This window comes from Heterodontus francisci, chromosome 31, assembly GCF_036365525.1.
Source record: "Heterodontus francisci isolate sHetFra1 chromosome 31, sHetFra1.hap1, whole genome shotgun sequence".
Taxonomy (NCBI): domain Eukaryota; kingdom Metazoa; phylum Chordata; class Chondrichthyes; order Heterodontiformes; family Heterodontidae; genus Heterodontus; species Heterodontus francisci.
This window is the reverse complement of record NC_090401.1, coordinates 26,998,441-27,012,888: the sequence shown is the minus strand read 5'-3', so window position 1 is coordinate 27,012,888 and position 14,448 is coordinate 26,998,441. Positions and strand designations below refer to the sequence as shown.

Here is a 14,448-nt window from a genome sequence, read left to right as displayed (position 1 = left end):
TAACCCGTTTGCCAAGAAGGTAATAAATTTATTTGTGTTTTGGTGAAGTAAATGATCGAAAATGGAACCGCCTGTCTCTTTCAGCTTGATGCATTTTCTGATGTTAAAAATTAGTCTTTATTTAGGAACATAGGAATTGCTTGATAAGAAAAGGTCCATTTAGTTTACTTTTTACCATTGGCCCATAAATGACACAAGAGAAACCCCAGTGTAAAAATATATATGCAAAAATGATGGCATAAAATACATCCACCCATTCACATCCCCATATGTGGGCAGGCACAAGTAAATCAAATTACAATGAGGGAAACATGGCCCTTCAACACACACCACTGATAACCCACTCTATAGTCCTGGTGAAATGAGTTGACACTGTGGCAAAGCATGTTTGTACTTTAGTGGAAAGCTAGAACATGACTTTGCATGCAAATTAAAATTCAATTTTCAGCTCTGTGGTGGGAGAAACTCCAAAGTTTAATTTGTGGAAAAGTAAAATAACAGATCCATGTAGCAATTAGAGAACTGGTTAAAACTCAGCACTGACAAAACCATGAATAGAACACAGTATTTAAATAGTTCAGGGAAAATTCTTTACTTTTATTTAGTCTCCTACCCTCATGAATTCAGCAACAATGAGAACTTGCTGTGTGTTGAATCATGGGTAAAAATGTCCTATTATTACAAACAATGGTTGGATGATGTGATAAGTTATAAAAACATCTTTCAAGAGTTTGAGGGGAAAGCAGCTTCCTTTAGGCTGAAATAATTGGGAAGAACATGCCAACGCGAAGATAGAAATAAAAAAAATTATGGCTCACTTGTGCACGAGTTCCACAGGGGATAATTATGGGATAGTGACTATCAGACATTTCATTTGATAAATATCACAATGCCCAACTCAAGAACTTGAGTTTAATCTAATTCAGACTTTGAGATGCAATTGTGCTCTCAATCAGTTCTGCAGGGCTCTAAATTGAATGAATTTAGAAAGCTCCTTCTTGGTTTCCAATGGCTGCGAATCTACAAAACTGGCCATAGCTCTGCACTGCTAATCTTGTAAAGAGCACAGTAATGGCTGTGAGAAGGAATTAAAATGTTGGACTGATGCAGCATTCTGTGGAGAGAGAAACAGAGTTAATGTTTCAGGCATGATCTTTGACGACCTGAAACATTAACTCTGTTTCTCTCTCCACAGATGCTGCCTGATCTGCTGGGCATTTCCAGCATTTTCTGTTTTTCTTGAAGATTTCCAACATCAACAGTATTTTACTTTTGCAACAGTCATTCTGTCTGAAGTAACCATTGACTGTGCACCTGATGGACTACGCCTGATGCTATCATTGGGTGTAAACTGTTGAAAGGCATTCCATTGGTGAGAAAATGGTAGCATAGTGATGATGTTACTGGACTAGTAATTCCCGGGCCCAGACTAATGCTGCAGAGACAAGACATCAAATCCCACCACGGCAGCTGGGGGACTTTAAATTCAATTAATTAATAAGTCTGGAATTAATTAGTAAGGATGTTCAAGAAACTGCCAGATTGTTGTAAAAATCCATCTGGTTCACGAATGTCTGCCGTCCTTACCCAGTCAGAAGTACATGTGACTCCAGGCCCATGGCAATGTGGTTGACTCATAACCACCCACTGAAATGGCCTAGCAAGCCAAATGGTTGTATTAAACTGCTATGGAAAGGTTGAGTATGAATAAAATCAGACAGACCACCTGGTATCAACATATAATTGCCCAGTCGACCCTGCAAAGTCTTCCTCACTAACATCTGGGGTTGTGTGTCAAAAGTGGGAGAACTGTCCCACAGACTAGTCAAGCAACAGCCTGATATAGTCATACTCACAGAATCATACCTTACAGCCAAAGTCCCAGATTCTTCACCACCCAGAGGTAGCGGCACAGTGGTATACATCAGTACTCCTCCATATTGAACACCACTTGGAAGAAAGACTGAGGGTACCAAGAGCACAGAATGTACTGTGGGTTTGTGACTTCACTGTCCATCACCAAGACTGGCTCGGTAGTACCACTATTGGCCAAGCCCTGAAGGACATATCTGCCAGACTGGGCCTGCAGCACGTGGCGAGAGAATCAACAAGAGGGAAAAGCCTACTTGATCTCGTTCTCACCAATCTAGCTGTTGCAATTGTATCTGTCCATGACAGGAGTGACCAGCACATTGTCCTTGTGAAGTTGAAGTCCTGTCCTCACATGAAGGACACTCTCTATCGTGTTGTGTGAAACCACCATTTTGCTAAATGAGATAGATTCACAACACATCCAGCATCTTAAAACTGGGCATCCTTGAGGTCGTGTGGGCCATCAGCAGCAGAATTGTATTCAACCACAATCTGTAACCTCATGGCCCAGCATATCCCTCTCTGCCACTACAATCAAGTCAGAGGACCAACTCTGGTTCAATGAGGACTGTTTAAGAACATGCCAGGAGCAACACCAGGCATACCTAAATATCAGATGGAAACCTGATGAAGCAATAACACAGGACGACATGCATACTACACAGCGAAAGCAGCATGCTATAGACAGAGCGAAGCGATCCCACAACCAATGCAATCAGATCAAAGCTGGTCAGTCCTGCCACATCCAATTGTGAATGCTGGTGGACAAATAAACAACTTACAGGAGCAGGAGGCACCACAATATCCTCAATGATGGCGGAGCCCAGCGGGTCTGTGCAAAAGACAAGGCTGAAGCACATGCAACCATCTTCAGCCAGAAGTGCCAACTGGATGATCCACCTCAACCTCCTCCTTAGGACCCCAGCCAATTCGATTCACTCCACGTGATATCAAGAAATGGCAGAAGGCAATGGATACAGCAAAGACAACGGATGCTGACAACATCCCGGCAGTAGTACTGAAGACTTGGGGCTGAAATTTGTTTTGAAGATGGGGGACCCGGTGGCGGACCAGAAAGGGGGGGGGGGGGGAAAAGGGCCCTACCTTGGACACTGTAGCTATTTAGTCGTAGGCCGCCAATTAACTGTCCACTGTCCGGGATGCCATCCACTGGAAGCAATGGCAACTGCCAGCACTGCAGAAGGTCTTCCAACACCGACGATGTCAGAGTCCCCGGGAGTGGTGAGTGGGGTCATAGTCGCTGGTGACATACAGGCAGGCCACAGCGATGGAGTGGGGTCAGTGAAGGGGGGGGGGGGTCTTCCCAAAGGCATACCGATCACTCGGGGTCTCCCCCCTCCGAACCCACAGGAGGCATCTTCCTGCAGTGGCGGCCCCCTCCACCTTCTATTAAACTGAGGCAAAGACAGGAAGAGGTCCTTAAGTGGTTATTAATTGACCACTTAAGAGCCTCAATTCCCCCAGGCCGGGAAGGCCGTCCTAGGCTTTCCCACCCCAGCCTAAATTGGAAGACGAGAACACGGCAGACTCTCTGTCCCCCACCTTTCGATGCAATTTTACAGGCCCGCCCACCCCCATTCCCATCCCAAGAGGGCCCATAAAATTCAGCCCTTGTGCTCCAGAACTAGCTGTGCCCCAAGCCAAGCTGTTCCAGTACAGCTACACCATGGGCATCTACCTACCAATGCCGAAAAGTGCCCAGGTGGGTCCTGTCCAGAAAAAGCAGGACAAATCCAATCTGGCTAATTCCTACCTCATCAGTCTACTCTCTATCATCAGCAAAGTAATGGAAGGCATCTTTGACAGTGCTATCAAGTGGCAGTTACTCAGAAATAACCTGCTCATCAATGCTCTGTTTGGGTTCTGCCAGGGCCACTCGGCTCTAGCCCTCATTATAGTTATGATCCAAACATGGGCAAAAGAGCTGAATTTTAGAGGTGAGGTGAGAGTGACTGCCCTTCACATCAAGGCTGCATTTGACCAAGTGAGACATCAAGGAACCCTGCCAAAATTGAAGTCCAATGGGAATCAGGGGAAAACTCTCCACGAGTTGGAGTCATACTTAGGAAGATGGTTGTTGTTGTTAGAGGCCAATCATCTCAACACCAGTACATCACTGCAGCAGTTCCTGAGGGTAGTTTCCTTGGACCAACCATCTTCAGCTGCTTCATCAGTGATCATCCTACCAACATAAAGTCAAAGGTGGAAATGCTCACTGATGATTGCAATGTTCAATATCAGTCACAACTCTTCAGGTACTGAAATAAAAACAAGAAATGCTGGAAATACTCAGCAGGTCTGGCAGCATCTGTGGAGAGAGAAGCAGAGTTAACGTTTCAGGTCAGTAATCCTTCATCAGAATAGAACAATCAGAATAGTTTTGATGAAGGGTCACTGACCTGAAACATTAACGCTGCTTCTCTCTCCACAGATGCTGCCAGACCTGCTGAGTATTTCCAGCATTTCTTGTTTTTATTTCAGATTTCCAGCATCTGCAGTATTTTGCTTTTACCTTAGATACTGAAGCTGTTCATGATTACATGCAGCAAGACCTGAACAACATTCAGGCTTGGACAGATAAGTAGCATTCACGCCACACTAGTGCCAGGCAATGACTGACTATATCCAACAAGGGACAATCTAACCATATCCCTTGAAATTCAACAACATTACCGCTGAATCTCCCATCATCAACATGCTGAGGGTTCATATTGACAAGAAACTTAACTGGAACAGCCATATAAATACTGTGACGTCAAGAGCAGGCCAGAGATTGGGAATTCTATAGCGAGTCACTCACCTCCCGACTCCCCAAAGCCCGTCCACCATCTACAAGGCGCAAATGAGGAGTGTGATTCAATTTTCTCAACTAGCCTGGTTGAGTGCAGTTCTAACAACATTCAAGAAGTTCAACACCATCCAAGGCAAAGCAGCCGGCCTGATCGGCACCTATCCACCACCTTAAATATTTACCCCCTCCACCATCAGCACACAGTGGCAGCAGTGTGTACCATCTGCAAGATGCACTGCAACAACTCATGAAGGCAAATTCAACAGCACCTTCCAAACCCACGACCTCTACCACCCAGAAGGACAAGGGCAGCAGATGCATGGGAACACAATCACCTGCAAGTCACACACCATCCTGACTTGGACTATATCGCCGCTCCTTCACCGTCGCTGGGTCAAACTCCTGGAACTCACTCCCTAACAGCACTGTGGATGTATCTACACCAGTTTAAATGCAATAGTTCAAGAATGATTAACACCACCACCTTCTCGAGGGCAATTAATGCTGCCCATGCCAATGATGCTCACATCTCATGAACAAACAATAAAAATCCTCTAAATTTAGCAGTTTTTATTTTGATAAGAACAGAAATTAATCTACAAAAAAAAGTTGTGGTATCATGGAATATCAAACAAGTTGACAATATATAAGGCTTTTACCAACCAATTTCTTATTTAAAAGTTTCTCTTGCAACAAATAATTTGCAGATGATTTTGAATAGCATTTTCATCAAAAGAGTCAGGTGACTTTTACTTTAAGATAACGTAGACTAAATTTGTGTAAATAGTACCTTGTCCTTAAGTTTTCTTGATGCAGTTGACCATCATAAACTGATAATACATCAAAGTCTTCCTCCAAGGCAAATGATTGAAATGCCAATTGTATTCTATTCCGTTCTTCAGTGATAATTGTCCAGGTGCAGTTGGCATAATTTGGATACCCATGTGGAAAACCTGGGCTATCGATCACTCCATTTGGACCACGTAATGTATCACCACAGTTCTGACCTGAAACACAAATTTATGTATTTTTATATTGGAAACAGTTAACTGATGAAGAGAAAACATAATATGAGAGTAAACTAGAAGTGACATGTAAACAGATTACTAAAGCTTCTATATGTATGTAAAAAGGATCCCTTTGAGACAGAGACAGAAGTAATTATCATGGGAAATAAGGAAATAGCAGAGACATTAAAAGGAATACATTGGGCAGGAACATACCGCCTAAGGTTTTAAATGAGGGACGGGACCATTTCTGGGTCCCGACCCCAATGGTTTATGAGTCCCGACCCCCTGCACAATTTTACCAATGGAGGTAAGTTAACAGGATGACTCCAGCAGCCCCTTCCAATTAAGGACTGTGTGTCGGCTGTGCAGGCAGAAGAGCCAATGGGAGCACCCAGGCTCTGGCAGCTGGCAACACCACTGAGAGAGGTGGGGGATGCCAATGTAAGAGGGAGACAGTGGGGGACATCTCAAGATGGAAGCCTTCTCTGAAGACTTCAAAAAGTAGATTAAGTCAAGTGTGGCCACAGCTGCCAGGCCATCACTGTGGAGGGGGAGCCTGCGGCCACAGCTGTGGCCCTCTAGTACCCGCGGTTCAATGGCAGGTTTGGTGGGGAATTAGAAGCGGCCTCACTAGCCCCTGGGCAGCCACCTCCAGGCACCTGCCAGGCTTCAGCCTCAGCAGGCGGCCTGTATGCTGCCAGTAAATCCCAGCAGTGTCACCAATTTGCCCATAAGTGGACACTTAATTGCTCCTATTAACTATCCGCTGCTGTCAGGTTGGTAGCTGATGATGGCATCACCCCGCTTCTGGCAAGATTGCTCAGAGGTGGGAATGCACCCAGTCTTCACATTTCAAAAATTCCCCGCCCTTCTGCCTCCAAAGCTGCCTCCATGTGCATACTGGAAGCTACATATATTAATACTCAGGGCCCTGTTCTTTGACGGAACATGTACACACATTGTGCCTGTTTCAGCTAAGCAAAATAAGTGACAGCCATTCGCTGGTTCATTCCTCAGGACAATGCCTTACCGATCAGAGTCACGCTGCCTGGTTTAAATTTCAAACAAAGCTTGGCAGTTAACTGTCAGTCACCATCAACTGGTGCATTCTCCATGACAACACCTCTACCAGAGTCCACTTGCCAACCAATCAACATTCTCTTCTCATACAGTATAAAGTCGCTGCTTTCCCTTAGATTGGTATTCTTGCAAATTGTCCTGATGAGTGCAAGACAAAAAGCTTTGACAACAGGTCTCTATTTTCAGCAATACTCAAGTTCTGTACTACCAAACGACTATCCGTGGGTGTCGTTTATTTGGATTTTCAAAAGTATTCAATAAGGTGCTGCACAGGAGGCTGTTACATAAAATTAGGGCTCATGGGATAGGGATAATATATTAGCACAGAATGAGGATTGGTTAACAGACAGAAAACAGTAGGAATAAACAGGTCATTTTTGGATTGGCAGCCTGCAACTAGTGGAGTACTGCAAGGATTACTGTTTAGGCCTCAACTATTTACAATCTATATCAATGATTTAGATGAGAGGACCAAGTGCAATATATCCAAGATTGATGATGATACCAAGTTAGGTGGAAAGGTAAACTGTGAGCAGGATGCAAAAAGGCTGCAAAAGCCTTTAGATAGGTTAAGTGATTGGGCTACAATGGGGCTGATGGAATATAATGTGGAGACATATGAAGTTATCCATTTTGGTAGGAAAAGAATAGAAAAGGAGAATATGGCTTAAATGGTAAGAGACTGGGAAATGTTGGCATTCAGAGGGACTTGACTGTTCTTGTACACTAATGATATGCTAATAAAGCAAGCAATTAGGAAAGCAAATGGTATTGCTACGATCAGGTGAGGAGGGGTCGAAGGGCTCTCTTCTTTTCCCTCTCCTTGTTTGACCACAAGAAGTTTTTTTTTTAAAGTTTATGCACCATGATCATAACAAGAACTAATTGGACAGGTTTTCTGGAGTTTAACTAGGAAAGAGGTTAGCTTTATTGTATTTAAACCAATCTAAGTAAAATAATAAAATATGCTCCAACTTACACACCCACGCACACCCACATATAGGTTACAGAGTGGAAAAGGATAGATTGGTCGAATTAGAGTCCAGAGAAATAAAAGGGGTATACAGTCTGTCGAGGTTGGTGATACAGCTAACTTCAGGCTGAATTCAGTGGCCGTGCAACTTTCCTTTCATGGTCCTGAGGCTTCCGGTTGGAAGATGTGGATGGCTGATTGGGTGGTTCTCTGGGAGGCAGCAATGCAGCTGATTTCCTTTAAGGGAGTCTCTGCCTGTACTTTCCGGAAATTTCTCCAAAACAATTCAGCAGCTCCACACTCAGACTTAAGTCATTAAGTACAGTGAACATCTATCAGTGAACAGAGTAACACATTCAAACACAGATCAATTCAACCACTGAACACTACAGTCTGCAGAAAGGGATATCCCCCTTGGTGGTTACAGTCAGCAGGCAAAATACGAAGCTTCCAAGGTTTGAGCGGTTCATCTCTACCAGTTTAATATTCAGGTTTCCAGTTGGTGGATTAAAAAAAAAATCACTTGTCATAGCATGTTTTTGTCACACCTCCACACCACATAAAAGGAAATCTGTTGACAGGAGCATTTCATTATAAAGTTGTAAATTGAAAAAAACGAAACTACGCACACATGCATCCTCAAACACTGACTTATCAATCTCACATTGCCATATCTGTGCTCTGGCTTAGTTTTCATCTGGGATGATTCTGTGCTGAGTTGCTGAATTAGGCTCTGGATAAAGCATCAGCTATTACATTGTTTTTCCTTGCAATGTGGGTAATCTTTTGGAAGCAAAAGCAGGCCCCATCGAAATAGCCTTGCATTCTGGCTTTTGAATTTCTCCACAAATGTCAAAGGATTGTGGTCAGCATGAGCTACGGTCTCTCAATATACATTTTGGACATATATTTCAAAAAGTGCGAGAGCCAGAAACAGTGGAGTCGCTCTTTTGATGTCTATTCCCTTTTTTTTGAGAAATACCCAACTGGTCTCTCAATGCCTGACTCATCATCTTGGAGCAGGATGGCACCGACGCTGAGGTCACGAGCATCAACTGCCAATTTAAATGGGTTGTTAAAGTTTGGAACTGTTAGCACCGGGTCGTTGGTTAAGATGACTTTCAGCCCCTCGAAAGCTGTTTGGCACTTCCCTGACCACGCAGTACCTTCACTCTTTTCTGTAATAAGTCTGTCAATGGGGCAGCTATGGTGCTGAGGTTTGGGATGAACTTGCAGTAAAACTCATACATCCCCAAAAATCGCATTATATCCCATTTGGTCGTGGGGACAGGAAAATCCATTAATGCCTGTACCTTCGCTGCTCTGGGCAGCACTCGCCCCTGACCCACAATGTGCCCTAGGTAGGTTACCTGAGCTTTAGTGACCATGGCAAGATTTACCACTGGATCAGCCAACTGTAACCTTCAGAAGAGGGCTTCTATCTGGTGGTTCACCCAGGTGTTACTGTATACTAACAGATCATTCAGGTAAAATACACTCTTTTTTTATTTGGTTATTTTAGTTTAGTTTTTTTTTAAATTTGGTTAGTTTCTACTGTGCCTACCCACTGTTTCTGTTTTAAAAAAAAATAATGTTTGTGCTTGGAGTGCTTTGTGCTTTACAGTCAATTCACACCCTCTCTTGACTAACACTTTGAGTTTCAGCACACCAATAACATACCGTTTGCCTTTGCTTCATGACCTTCTGGTCAGTTATTCTCTGTGACCTTGTCCAATCAACACCTTCTCTTTTGTTAACTCTTGCCCCACTCCCTGCTTTACTTGCTTAAAACTTTTTACATTCCTAAGATTTGTCGGTTCTGAAGAAAAGTCACTGACCTGAAATGTTAACTCTGCTTCTCTCTCCACAGATGCTGCCAGACCTGCTGAGTATTTCCAGCATTTCTTGTTTTTATTTCAGATTTCCAGCTTCTGCAGTATTTTGCTTTTATTAAAATATGCAGTTAGGTTGGTCAACCACTACCTGGTTCATCAGCCTTCGGAAAGTGACTGGGGCACTTCTCACTCTAAAGGTCATCAACCGGCACTGGAATAAGCCGTCTGGGGTGACAAATGCCAAGATCTCTTTAGCTCGGGTGGTTAAGGGAATGTGCCGGTAACCTTTTAACAAGTCTATTTTTGTTATGTAGGTAGCCTTTCCAACTCTATCGATCCAGTTTTCCAGGTGGGAAATTGGGTAGGAGTCAGATCTGGCCACTGCATTAACCTTTCTGTAATCAATGCAGAGCCTTGTTGAGCCATCAAGCTTGGGCATAAGCACAACTGGGGAATGCCAGCTGCTCTGACTGGGTTCAATCAGCTTGTGCTCCAGTATGTACTGAATTTCTTCCTGAACCTGGGTCTGTTTCCGAGGACCTAGGCAACAGGGATTTCGCTTTATGGAAGGGGTCTCTCCTACATCTGCATCGTGTAGGGCTAGGGTTGTGCACCCTGGTTTGTCCCTGCAGATTTCTTTAAATGCTGTGAGCAGCCTTGTTAGGTCTCCTCTTTGTTCTGCATTTAAATAAGCGAGCCTGGTGTCTAATTTCCCTAATATTTCGATGTTAGCTAACTCGATGGGAAGGGGTTCAATTTGGGAATCTTCCAGGCCTCCCTCTAACTCATCCTCACTGTCCCTTTTGCCCTCCTCTTTCCTGACTGCCTGACAGACCTGTGCTGGTTTGTCCCCTTCCTGGTTGTGATACCGCTTTAACATATTGATGTGGCACAGCCTTTGTTTATTTTTCCCTGTGGTCTGGGGTGTCAATTAAATAATTCACCTCGCTAATTCTCTTGACTACACTGTAGTCTGGGCTTTCAGTGGTTCAGCGGTTTAACTCTGCCTTGCAGTCTATGCATTCAGTCCACAAGTCAAAGTTTCAACATTCAGAGAAAATCCTTTCTCTCAGTCTTTTAAAGGCACACAGAATTCTTAGCCTTCTGTAAAAAAAAACCTCTGTGACACTATATATATGAAAAGCTCCTCATTTCCTTAGCCCTCATGCACACACACATACATTTAAAAAATGGTTAACTGGGGGAAAAAAGGATTCCGATTTAGAGCTGCTTCATAGGAATAAAAGGAATAATAAAATAATTCAGTTTGTCACGTTCTGGTAGGATGTTTTCAGTTGGGTGAGGTGTCCCAGAGTCGAATAGTCAGATGTCACTCAAAGTCTTTCCAAGCGAGTTTGATGAACAGTCTGTGATGGGTAGGCATTCAAGGCAATTCATCTGTAGCGAGCTTCACATAGGTCTTTCAGCAGAGATGTAGCAACAGGTCTGCTTAGGTCTCACAACAGCAGTGTAGCAGAAGCTTCCTTCAGATTTCAGGGTCTCCCAAAACACAGGAGGCAACAGGATCTACTCTTAATGCAGGGAATCTTCAGAGACAGGAGGAAATAGGAATCTGCTACCTTTGACAGACAAGAGTTTCATCTCTAAAGATGCAATCTTCCTCTACAGAGAGGGTCTTTCTCTCTCTCCAGGCAGGTCACAGCCAAATTGCGAATTTCTTTTCTTTGCCCAACTCACTGTTTTTTTTTTAAAAAGTGTCCAAAATGAAAGCAAAAACTTTCCTGATCACATGACCAGACACAGTGTCTCCTCTGTCATTCAAAGTGTTGCTCTTAGGAGGTCAAAGGCCCTTACTGTTTCACAGAATAATACAGTGCAGAAGAGGCCCTTCGGCCCATCGAGTCTGCACCAATGCATTAAAACACCTGACCTGTCTACCTAATCCCATTTGCCAGCATTTGGCCCATAGCCTTGAATGTTATGACGTGCCAAGTGCTCATCCAGGTACTTTTTAAAAGGATGTGAGGCAACCTGCCTCTACCACCCTCCCAGGCAGGGCATTCCAGACCGTCACCACCCTCTGGGTAAAAAAGTTCTTCCTCAAATCCCCCTTAAACCTCCCGCCCCTCACCTTAAATTTGTGACCCCTTGTAACTGACCCTTCAACTAAGGGGAACAGCTGCTCCCTATTCACCCTGTCCATGCCCCTCATAATCTTGTACACCTCAATCAGGTCACCCGTCAGTCTTCTCTGCTCCAGTGAAAACAACCCAAGCCTATCCAACCTCTCTTCATAGCTTAAATGTTCCATTCCAGGTAACATCCTGGTGAATCGCCTCTGCACCCCCTCCAATGCAATCACATCCTTCCTATAATGTGGCGACCAGAATTGCACACAGTACTCCAGCTGGGGCCTTACCAAAGATCTGTACAACTCCAACATGACCTCCCTGCTTTTGTAATCTATGCCTCGATTGATAAAGGCAAGTGTCCCATATGCCTTTTTCACCACCCGATTAATCTGCCCTTCAGAGATCTATGGACAAACACGCCAAGGTTCCTTTTTTCCTCGGAACTTCCCAGTGTCAGGCCATTCATTGAATACTTCCATGTCACATTACTCCTTCCAAAGTGTATCACCTCACACTTTTCAGGGTTAAATTCCATCTGCCACTTTTCTGCCCATTTGACCATCCCGTCTATATCTACCTGTAACCTAAGACACTCCACCTCACTGTTAACCACTCGGCCAATCTTTGTGTCATCTGCGAACTTACTGATCCTACCCCCCACATAGTCATCTATGTCGTTTATATAAATGACAAACAATAGGGGACCCAGCACAGATCCCTGTGGTACGCCACTGGACACTGGCTTCCAGTCACTAAAACAGCTGTTTGTCATCACTCTCTGTCTCCTACAGCTAAGCCAATTTTGAATCCACTTTATCAAGTTACCTTGTATCCCATGTGCCTTTGCTTTCTTGATAAGTCTCCCATGTGGGACCTTGTCAAAGGCTTTGCTGAAATCCATGTAAACTACATCAACTGCACTACCCTCATCTGCACACCTGGTCACATGCTCAAAAAATTCAATCAAATTTGTTCGGCATGACCTCCCTCTGACAAAGCCATGCTAACTATTCCTAATCAAATTTTGCCTCTCCAAGTGGAGATAGATTCTCTCCTTCAGAATTTTCTCCAATAGTTTCCCTACCACTGACGTGAGACTCACTGGTCTGTAGTTCCCTGGCTTATCTCTGCATCCTTTCTGAAATAATGGGACCACATTAGCTGTTCTCCAGTCCTCTGGCACCTCCCCTGTGGCCAGAGAGGAATTAAAAATTAGGGTTAGAGCCCTGCAATCTCCACCCTCGCCTCCCACAGCATCCTGGGACACAAATCATCCGGACCTGGAGATTTGTCCACTTTTAAGCCTTCCAAAACCTCCAATACCTTGTCACTCCCTATGACAATTTGCTCAAGAACCTCACAGTCTCTCTCTCTAAGTTCCATGTCTACATCCTCTTTCTCTTGGGTGAAGACAGATGTGAAGTATTCGTTCAACACTCTACCAATGTCCTCTGGCTCCACCCACAAATTTCCCCCTTGGTCCCTAATGGGTCCTACTCTTTCCCTGGTTATCGTCTTCCCATTGACATTCATTCCATCTTCGCTGCCTTCGGAGAATACTTGGCATCAGGTGGCAGGACTATATCTCCAACACAGAAGTCCTTGAAGCGGCCAACATCCCCAGCTTATACACACTACTGAGTCAGCGGCGCTTGAGATGGCTTGGCCATGTGAGCCGCATGGAAGATGGCAGGATCCCCAAAGACACATTGTACAGCGAGCTCGCCACTGGTATCAGACCCACCGGCCGTCCATGTCTCCGTTATAAAGACGTCTGCAAACGCGACATGAAATCGTGTGACATTGATCACAAGTCGTGGGAGTCAGTTGCCAGCATTCGCCAGAGCTGGCGGGCAGCCATAAAGACAGGGCTAAATTGTGGCGAGTCGAAGAGACTTAGTAGTTGGCAGGAAAAAAGACAGAGGCGCAAGGGGAGAGCCAACTGTGCAACAGCCCCAACAAACAAATTTCTCTGCAGCACCTGTGGAAGAGCCTGTCACTCCAGAATTGGCCTTTATAGCCACTCCAGGCGCTGCTTCACAAACCATTGACCACCTCCAGGCGCGTATCCATTGTCTCTCGAGATAAGGAGGCCCAAAAGAATTGACATACTAATAGAATATCTTGGGATTTTCCCTACTTTTACCAGCCAGAGCTTTCTCATCTCTCCTCTTTGCTCTCCTAATTGCTTTCTTAAGCTCCATCCTACACTTTCTGTACTCCACTAATGCTTCCATTGATTTGCTCTCCTTGTATTTGCTAAAAGCCTCTCTTTTCCTTCTCATCGTACCCTGAATGTTTCTTGTCATCCATGGTTCTCTGGGCTTGTTGCTCCTACCTATTACCCTGGAGGGGACATGTTGGGCCTGTACCCTCCCCATTTCCTTTTTGAATGCCCCCCACTGCTCTTCTGTAGATTTCCCGACAAGTAACACTTTCTAGTCTACCTTGGCCAGATCCTGCCTTATTTTACGAAAATTCACTCCCCCACCCCCCCCCCCCCCCCCCCCAATCCAAAACCTTTTTTTGTAACTTGTCTATTTCTTTCTCCATAACAAGCTTAAATTGTACCATGTTGTGGTCGCCATCACCAAAATGCTCCCCCACCAACACATCAACCACCTGTCCAGCTTCATTCCCCAGAATTAGGTCCAGCACTGCACCCTCCCTTGTTGGATCCTCTACATATTGAGCTAAAAAGTTCTCCTGTATACATTTTAAGAACTCCACTCCATCTAAGCCCTTAACACGATGACTACCCCAATTAATGTTG

At 44.5% G+C, this 14,448-nt stretch overlaps 1 protein-coding gene across 1 annotated transcript in view; it reads right to left on the bottom strand.

Moving 5' to 3' along the window:
• Positions 1 to 14,448, bottom strand: part of csmd2 (CUB and Sushi multiple domains 2) — a 2,056,060-nt gene that overhangs the window by 1,842,337 nt on the left and 199,275 nt on the right. Inside the window, exon 2 of the mRNA XM_068011193.1 lies at positions 5,475 to 5,691. Coding sequence (XP_067867294.1) covers positions 5,475 to 5,691 — 217 coding nt within the window. The remainder of the gene's footprint in view (positions 1 to 5,474; positions 5,692 to 14,448) is intronic.